At 51.2% G+C, this 9,818-nt stretch overlaps 1 protein-coding gene across 1 annotated transcript; it reads left to right on the forward strand.

Annotated features, from left to right (window-relative positions):
* The first annotated feature begins 302 nt into the window (after positions 1-302).
* On the forward strand, positions 303-4,995 carry LOC103680621 (rho guanine nucleotide exchange factor 11-like). Its single transcript, XM_040634442.1, is given in 5 exon segments — positions 303-964; positions 966-1,773; positions 1,776-2,412; positions 2,414-3,185; positions 3,187-4,995. Coding segments are annotated over 5 exon segments (4,491 nt in total). The 5' UTR covers positions 303-499.
* Positions 4,996-9,818: the final 4,823 nt, after the last annotated feature.

The raw sequence follows: 9,818 nt of genomic DNA on the forward strand, positions 1-9,818 counted from the left end.
TCGTGCTGAGCGTGGGGGGAACTGGCATGCCCCTGCTGGCCACCGGACACCTGCGTGCGGGAGGACAGCTGCGGGAACAGCGTCTGGAGCATGGACCTCATCTGTATCTTGCAGTGAAGACTGATATTTTGAAGGCACATTCTGTGATTCATGTCTTAGCCCATAGCGCTAACCTTGAAGAGATTTGTGGTTGTGTTTTTGGCTTCTAAGAAGGTCATAGTTTTTCCTCTTTTTCTTTCGGGTTTTTTCTCCGATGGGGGAGGGGCCAGGGGCTGAGAACAGACACCATGCTCCCTGCTACAAGTAGAGCGGAGCCTCAGTTCCCAGGTCCTGAGAGCCAGCAGAAAGCATTCGAGCATCCAAGCATCTGACCATCCGACCATCCGACCATGAGGTTGGGAGGCCCTCCTCCCACCTTTCTTAAAAATTGCAGCTGACTCAGCCCTGATCAAGACATCAAAACTGCAGGATCCTTGTTCCGCGGAGACACTGAGAAACCATGAGTGTGAGGTTACCCCAGAGCATAGACAGGTTAAGTGGCCTGTCTTTGGGAGATTTGGTGCCTGAACACAGGTCCCCTTCCCACCTCCACCAGCCCTCTGATACGTCCTAGACAGGTCTTGTTCAGCGCTGTGTCATCATCCAGAAGGACCAGCATGGCTTTGGCTTCACGGTCAGTGGGGACCGTATCGTTCTGGTGCAGTCTGTGCGGCCTGGAGGGGCAGCCATGAGAGCTGGTGTCAAAGAGGGCGACCGGATCATCAAAGTCAACAGCACCATGGTGACCAACAGCTCATACCTGGAGGTGGTGAAGCTTATCAAATCTGGTGCCTACGTCACACTGACCCTCCTGGGCTCTTCCCCCTCGTCCGTAGGTGTCTCTGGGCTGCAGCAGGATCCTGCCCCCGCCGGAGCCCCCCGAGTCACCCCTGTGGTCCCACCGCCGCCTCCGCCCCCACCTCTGCCCCCCCCCGCAGCATATCACGGGGGGGGGGGAACCACTGCAGGATCCCGAATTCCAAAAACATGCCACCCAGATCCTTCGCAATATGCTGAGGCAGGAGGAAAAAGAGTTACAGCGTATCTGTGAGGTATACAGCCGCAATCCCGCCAGCCTGCTGGAGGAGCAGATCGAAGGTGCCCAGAGTTGTGTCACTCAGCTCCAGCTGAAGATCCAGCAGGAGACGGGTGGCTTCGTGGACATACCCCCCCCATATGGTGACACCAGCCAGAGAGCATCAGAAGGCCAGCTCTCTCTGGACTGCCAGGAGGGGGACAGCAGCTTGGACACTGGGACGGAGCACTTCCCCTCCCTCAGTGAGGCACTGATGAATCGGAACTCGGCACTGGACAGTCCCTGAACCTCACCTGTGATCATGGCCAGGCTGGCCCAGCACCACCGGCGGCAGGGCTCGGACGCACCAGGGCCTGGCACCAGCGAGCAGGGAGCAGACCAGAGCCCGAAGCCTTTAATTATTGGCCCAGAGGAAGATTATGACCCGGGTTATTTCAACAACGAGAGCGACATCATCTTCCAGGACCTTGAGAAGCTGAAGGCACGGCCGGCTCACCTGGGCGTTTTCCTGCGGTACATTTTCTCTCAGGCCAACCCCAGTCCACTGCTTTTTTACCTGTGTGCAGTTTACCAGCAGACAAACCCCAAGGATTCCCAAAGCTTAGGAAAAGACATCTGGAATATTTTCTTAGAGAAAAATGCACCGCTGAGAGTGAAAGTCCCGGAGGTGTTACAGGCTGAAATTGACTTGCGTCTGCGCGCAGTGAGGACGTCCGCGCCATGCTCCGGGAAGTGCAGGAGGCAGCCATGCCCAAGATCCAGGAGCAGATCCAGGACTACAGAACAAAGCGCACCCTGGGGCTGTGTAGTCTGTACGGTGAGAATAACCTGCTAGACCTGGATGGGGACTCTGTCCGAGAACGCCAAGTGGCCGAGAAGCAGCTAGCCACCCTGGCAGGCATTCTTTCCAAGTACAAGGAGGACAGGAGTGCCCCCATGGATTTCGCTCTCAATACCTCTATGGGCTATGCTGGGCTCCGTCTCCGAGAGGCATGGCCTTCTGGCACAGCTGAAAAGGCCCAGGCAGCTCCTGACAAGGACAAGTGGCTGCCCTTCTTCCCAAAGACCAAGAAGAGCAGCAATTCCAAAAAAGACAAGGATGCCCTGGAGGACAAGAGGCGAAACCCTATCCTCAAGTACATCAGGAGGCCCAAAAGCTCTTCGCAGAGGACATTTCATATTCCTTTGTCCCCTGTGGAAGTCAAACCAGGCAACGTGAGGAGCATCATTCAGCACTTTGAGAACAACCAGCCGTATGATGCCCCGGAGCCTGGGATGCAGGGGCTCTCCACAGGAAGCTTCCCCAAGGACCTGCTGGAGAGCAACAGCTCACACTCAGATCCGCCTGGGCCGCTCTGAGAGCCTGAAGGGCCGGGAGGAGCTGAAGCGGTCCTGGAAGGTGGAGAACATGCCCCAGTCTCGCAGTGATGTGGACATGGACACAGACACGGAGGCTGCCCGTCTCCACCAGTCAGCCTCGTCCTCTGCCTCCAGCCTCTCCACCAGGTCTCTGGAGAACCCAACCCCTCCCTTCACCCCCAAAATGGGCCGCAGGAGCATCGAGTCCCCCAGCCTGGGGTTCTGCACAGATGCCCTCCTCCCCCACCTCCTAGAGGACGATCTGGGCCAGCTCTCGGACCTGGAGCCAGAGCCGGATGCCCAGAACTGGCAGCACACGATGGGCAAGGATGTGGTGGCCAGGCTAAGCCAGAGGGAGATTGACCGGCAGGAGGTCATCAATGAGCTGTTTGTGACGGAAGCCTCCCATCTGCGCATGCTCCGGGTCCTGGACCTGATCTTCTACCAGTGGATGAAGAAGGAGAACCTGATGCCCCGGGAGGAGCTGGCCCGGCTCTTCCCCAACCTGCCCGAGCTCATCGAGATCCATAATTCCTGGTGCGAGGCCATGAGGAAGCTCCGAGAAGAGGGCCTCCATATCAGAAACATCGGTGACCTCATGCTGGCTTGGTTTGACGGCCCCGGCCAGGAGGAGCTCCAGCAGGTGGCTGCCCAGTTCTGCTCCTATCAGTCCATCAACCTGGGGCTCATCAAGACCAAGCAGCGCAAGAAGAGCCGCTTCCAGCTCTTCATGCAGGAGGCCGAGAGTCACCGCCCGGTGCTGGCAGCTGCAGTTCAGGGACCTCATCATGTCCGAGATGCAACGGCTCACCAAGTACCCACTGCTGCTGGAGAGCGTCCTCAAGCACATGGAGGGTGGCACCGCCAAGCACGAGAAGCTCTGCTGGGTGCGGGACCAGTGCTGGGAAATCCTCAAGTATGTGAACGAGGCGGTGAAGAAGACGGAGAACCGGCACCGACTGGAGGGCTACCAGAAACGCCTGGACACCACGTCCCTGGAGAGGGCCAGCAACCCCCTGGCAGCAGAGTTCAAGAGCCTGGATCTTACAGCCAGAAGGATGGTCCACGAGGGGCCCCTGACCTGGAGGATCAGCAAGGATAAGAGCTTGGACCTGCACGTGCTGCTGCTGGAGGATCTCCTGGTGCTGCTGCAGAAGCAGGACGAGAAGCTGCTGCTCAAGTGTCACAGCAAGACGGCCGCAGGCTCCGCGGACAGCAAGCAGACCTTCAGTCCTGTCCTCAAGCTCAACGCCCTGCTCATCCGCTCCATGGCCACAGACAAAGGAGCCTTCTTCATCATCTGCACCTCAGAGCTGCCCCCCCCCCAGATCTACGAGCTGGTGGCACTGACGTCGTCAGACAAGAACACGTGGATGGAGCTCTTGGACGAGGCCATGTGGAATGCCACCCGGCTCCCGGGAGCTGCCCCAATGCTCGCCCATCCCCTGCCCCTGGGCGCCCGGGAGCCAGCGCAGCAGAGCCCCACCCCCAGCAGGGTCTGGCTGGATGGCTCAGAAGTGTTCCGCAGTGAACCAGAGCCCGGGGAGCTGCCCGGAGCAGGCACTGGGCCCCAGCAGAGGGTTGAGGGGAAGCACGCAGGCCTCCTAGATGATCCGAAGCAGGAAGGCAGCATCGAAGGGGAGCTGGGTGCCCTGCCTCACCCCTCCGCATCCCTGGATGGAGAGAACAGGGGAGGCCGGACGAGAGACCCCATCCTTCTGCCCCTCCCTGGTCCTCTGTTCATGGAAGGGCTCGCCGACTCAGTCCTGGAAGACGTGGAGAGCCTGCGGCACTTGATTCTGTGCGGCCTGCTGCCCGGTCACCGCCCCAAAGCGCAGCCCGCCGGGGAGCCCAACGACGGCCTGACGCCTGCGCCTTCTCTCAGGAGCAGCAGCTGGCGCCCCGGGGACCCGAGCGCCCCAGGGCATGGCCCCCCTGGGGGTGAAGGGCCAGAACAGGAGGACATGGCTCTCTGTTCTCTGGAACAGCTGCCCTCACGGGCAAGGAATTCCGGGATCTGGGAGTCTCCCGAGCTGGACAGGAACCCAGAGGAAGAGGCTTTAAGCACCGAGGCGGCAGGAAGTTACAAATTCGTGAGAAAAGGGAACTGCTTCTATGTCAGCATGCCGGCCGGACCCCCGGACTCCAGCACCGAGCCCTCCCAGCCCGAGAGCCTCCTTGCCTGGCGGCTTTGGGGACCCAGTGGAGGTCACAGGTGCCCTCACCACTCCCCGCCAAGCCTGGCCCTCAGGGACATGGGCAGCATCTTCTCCACCATCGAGCAGCTCACAGTCAAGCTCACCAGGCTCAAGGACATGGAGGTGGCCCACAGAGAGCTGCTCAGATCCCTCGCGGGAGAGGCGTTGGGCGGCACCACACCCGTGGGCGGTTTCCACACGGAGGCGGCTAGATGGACAGATGGCTCCCTGTCACCTCCGGCCAGGGAAGCCCTGGCCTGCGACTCCAGGGACAGCCACCAGCCAGGGCCGTGCTTGGAGGACAGCTCCGATGCCCCCCCGGAAGACAGCGTGGCGCCTGCAGCCTCGTCCCCAGGACTATAACTGCCCACTCGTGCTCTGGGGACCGCCCGAGGCAGAGGCACAGGGCAGTGGGAGCCCAGACCTCCTTCCCGCGGTGGAGGCTGTGGAGAATGGGTCTAGCTGAGATCCCCAGGGGTGCCCCGCATGTCGCCTGGTCTGCTCAGGTCCCAGTCAAGTGTCAGTGTCTCCCCCTCCCTCCAGCTGCCCCCCAAGGCCTCTCCTGAGTATGCTGACTGCATCTGAAAGGCCCCCCCCCAGACACGCAGGTGAAAGGAGGAGTCTCTGTGTAAATGCACTTTCTTCCTCCCTCCCCTCTTCGCAGGTCCCCGGGGCTGAGATGGGCACCCCCTTTTCCCCTCATAGTCACTTCGGTTTCCTATAAATACGTCCGTGCTGTATGTGCATCTTGCTTTGTAAATAACTGACCTGTTTTGTTTCTGTTCCTCGGGGGCCGGAGGCAGGCCCAGAGGGACAGCTCGCATCTCCTACTTAACAGGCCAGCTCCGGGGTCAGGGCCCGAGGGGGGAGCCAGACCTGAGCACCTGGGTCCCCGTGAGCGGGAGGGTGTCCCAGCCCACGTGGCTTGAGAGCCCAGTCTCTGTGGCCTGAGCAGAGAGCTTCTCCCAGCTCCTAGGACTTCTCCTCTTCCGGGACTTCCTGACCGCACCTCTGTCCACCCTTCTACCCACCCTCTCCCTAGAGAAAAACCAGTGTATCTGGTACGGCCCTAAAAAACAGGCCCAGGAAGTGGGGCAGGGGGTGTAAATGCTGGAGTCCCCGCATTAACCCAGGACCATCGGCAGGGGCCACGGCAGCATCAGTCGCTCACCCCATGCCAGCCTCCTACCTGTGGACTGATAGAATAGACTCACTGTGCTAGAGATGGAAATGACTATTTTCCTGTTAAAATAATGTATACACTTATTTTCTTTCTCTCATGGTTAAGATTTTTTTTTTTAAGAAAAGATAAATATTCTTCAAAAAAAAAAAGTTCTTTGTAGACCTTGGATACCAGTCTTTGATCTGTAGTATCATTTGCAAATATGTTGTCCCATTCCGTGGGATGCCTCTTAGTTTTTTTTACTATTTCCTTGGCTGTGCAGAAGCTTTTTACCTTGACGAAGTCCTACAAGTTCATTTTATCTTTTGTTTCTCTTGCCTTTGGAGATGTGTCATGAAAAAGGTTGCTGTGGCTGATATCATAGAGGTTGTGCCTATGTCTCTTCTAGGATTTTGAGGATTCCCTGTCTCACATCGAGGTCTTTCATCCATTTAGAGTTTATCTTTTGTGTATGGTGTGAGAGAGTGGTCAAGTTTCATTCTTTGCATGTAGCTGTCCAATTTCCCAGCACCATTTATTGAAGAGACTGGTCTTTTTCCACTGGATGTTTTCCTGCTTTATCAAAGATTAGTTGCCCAAAGAGCCAGGGTCCATTTCTGGGTCTCTAGTTCTGTTCCATTGGTCTATGTGTCTGTTTTTGTGCCAGTACCATGCTGTCTTTGTGATCACAGCTTTGTAGTACAGCTTGAAACCGCATTGTGATGCCCAGCTTTGTTTTTTTCCTTTTCAACAGTTCTTGGTGATTCGGGCCTTTTCTGGTTCCATATAAATTTAAGGGCTATTTTCCAGTTCTTTGAAAAATGTCATTGGTTTTTGATGATAGCATTGAAGTGTAGATTGCTCTGGGTAGCATGTGACATTTTAAGCTAAGTTAATTCTTCCGATCCATGAGCATGGAATATTTTCCATCTTTTGTGTCTTCTTCAATGTCTTTCAAGAATGATTTGTAGTTTCTAGAATATAGGTTCTTATGCTCTGGTTAATTCCAAGGTAACGTATATTTTGGTGCTATTGTAAATGGATGGATTCTAATTTCTCTTTCTTCAGTCTCATTATTCATGTATAGAAATGCAACTGATTTCTGAGCATTGATTTTGTATCCCACCACATTACTGAATTGCCTATAACTTCTAATAGTTTGGGAGTGGATTCTTTTGGGTTTTCCATATACAGTATCATGTCATCTGCAGAGAGAGACAGTTTCACTTCTTCCTTGCCTATTTGGATACTTTTTATCCCTTTTTGTTGTCTGATTGCTGTTGCAAGCTACTTCTAGTACTATGTTATAATAGTGGTCGAGAGTGGGCATCCTTGTCGTGTTCCGATCTTAAGGGGAAACGGCTTCTAGCTTTTCCCATGAGAATAATATTTGCTGTAGGCTTTTCAAGATGGCTTTTATGAGCTTGAGAAATGGTACCCTCTACTTCCCTACTCTGAGGGTTTTAATCAGAAAAAGGATGCTGTATTTGTCAAATGCTTTTTCTACATCTACTTGAGAGGATCATATGTGTTCCTGAGATTTTTCCTCTGGATAAACTGATGTATAGACAGCTGATAGATTTGTGAATGTTGAACGACCCTCGCTGATCCCACGGATGAATCCCACTTGGTCATGATGGATAATCCTTTAATGTACTGTTGGATTCTATTAGCCGGATCTTGTTGAGGATTTTGGCTCCATATTCATGTAGGGAAACGGTCTGTAATTCTCCTTTTGAGGGGTCTTTGCCTGGTTTGGGGATCAAGGTAATATTGGCCTCATAGAATGAGTTTGGTAGCTTTCCTTCTGTTTCTATTTTTTGAAATAGCTTTAGGAGAATAGGTATTATTTCTTCTTTGAATGTTTGGTAGAATTCCCCAGGAAAACCATCCGGGCCTGGAGTTTTGTTTTTTGGAAGGTTGTTTATCACTGACTCAATCTCTTCATAATTAATTGGCCTGTTTAAAAAATCAATTTCTTCCTGCTTCAATCTTGGTAGTTTATAGGTTTCCAAGAAGGCCTCCATATCTTCCAGATTGCTTAATTTATTGGTCTATAGCTGATGATAAAAGTTTCTAATAATCCTTCCAATTTCATTGGTGTTGGTTGTGACCTCTCCCTTTTCACTCATAATTTTATTAATTTGGGTCCTTTCTCTATTCTTTTGGATAAGTCTTGCCAGTGGTCTGTCAATTTTATTAATTCTCTCAAAGAACCAGCTTCTCGTCCTGTTGATCTGTTCTACTGTACTTCTGGTTTCTAATTCATTGATTTCTGCTCTAATCTTGATCAACTGCTTTCTCGTGCATGGATTAGGCCTGTCCCTCTGTTGCTGTTCCAGCTTCTTGAGGTGAGAATATAAAAACTGCATTTTAGATTTTTCTATTCTTTTGAGTAAGGCTTGGATGGCTATGAGTTTTCCCCTTAGGACTGCCTTTGCAGTATCCCATAGGTTTTGGACCATTGTGTTTTCATTCTCGTTGGTCTCCATAAATTGTTCAATTTGATTTTTGATTTCCTGTTTTATTGAATCATTCCTGAGCAGGATGGTTCTTAGTCTCCAAGTGTTTGAGTTTCTTCCAAATTTTTCCTTGTGGTTGAGTTCCAATTTCAGAGCATTTTGGTCTGAGAATATGCAGGGAATCATTTCAGTCTTTTGGTATCGGTTGAGACCTGTTTTGTGTCCCAGAACATGGCCTATTCTTGAGAATGTTCCATGGGTATTAGAATAGGATGAGTATTCTTTGGTTCTGGTGTGTAGTGTTCTATATATATCTATGAGGTCCAACTCGTCTAGTATGGCATTCAAAGCTCTTCTTTGTTTGCCGATTTTCTGCTTAGGTGCTCTGTCTATTTCTGATAGTGGAGTGTTGAGGTCCCCTACTATTAATGTATTTTTATCTATATGTCTCTATTCTGGTTAAGAGTTGGCTTGTGTATCTTGCTGCTCCCTGTTGGGGGCATAGATATTTATAATTGTCGTATCCACTTGTTGGATACATCGTTAAGAATAATATAGTGCCCCTCTAAATGTCTAAGTATAGTCTTTAGTTTAAAATCCAATCTGTCTAAGAATTGCTACCCCAGCTTTGTTTTGAGGTCCACTGGCATGAAAGATGGTACTCCATCCCTTTACTTTCAGTCTGAACGTATCTTTAGGTTCAAAATGAGTCTCTTGTAGACAGCAATTGTATGGGTCATGTCTTTTTATCCAATCTGCAATCCTGTGATGTTTTATGGGAGCATTTAGGCCATTTACATTGAGACTGATTATTGAGAGATATGATTTTAATGATGCCATGTTACCAGTAATGTCTTTGTTTCTATAGATTGTGACTTTCTGTTCTGAATCACTCTTGGGCCCTTTTTACCTTTATAGAACCCCCCTAAATATCTCCTGTAGGGTTGTTTTCATGGTTACAAAATTGGTCAATGACCTGTGATTCTGGAAGGTTTTTATTTCTCCATCAATTCTGAATGACAGCCTTACTTGATAAAGGATTCTTGGCTGCATGTTTTTCTCTGAAAGAGCTGTAAAAATGCCCCCCCCCAACACTTTCTCTCATTCCAGGTCTGTGTAGACAGGTCTGACGTAATTCTGATACCTTTGCCTTTCACATAAAATTCCTCATTCAGCAATACTATATCCTGAGGTCTAATATTTGCATTATGTATATGTAAATTATTGTCATAGTGGTGAGATCCTCTTGCCTCTTGGACACGAATGTTTCCCTCGCTGATTAGGGAAGTTTTCAGCTACAATTTGTTCAAATATCTCTTCTAGACCTCTGTTTTTGTCCAGCCCTCGGGGATGCCAATGATTCTGACATTAGATCGTTTCATTGAGTCAGTAAACTCCCGTAACCTACATTCGTGGGTGTGGTTTTTTTTTAAGTCCAGCTTCTATTTTCGTTTTTTCTTCTACTAACCCATCCTCCAATTCGCTAATATGTCTTCTGCCTCATTTCCCCTGGCCATCAGAGCCTCTAGTTTTGACTGCATTTGGCTCATAGAATTTTTAAT

This window comes from Ursus maritimus, unplaced genomic scaffold, assembly GCF_017311325.1.
Source record: "Ursus maritimus isolate PB19 unplaced genomic scaffold, ASM1731132v1 scaffold_199, whole genome shotgun sequence".
NCBI classification, from domain to species: domain Eukaryota; kingdom Metazoa; phylum Chordata; class Mammalia; order Carnivora; family Ursidae; genus Ursus; species Ursus maritimus.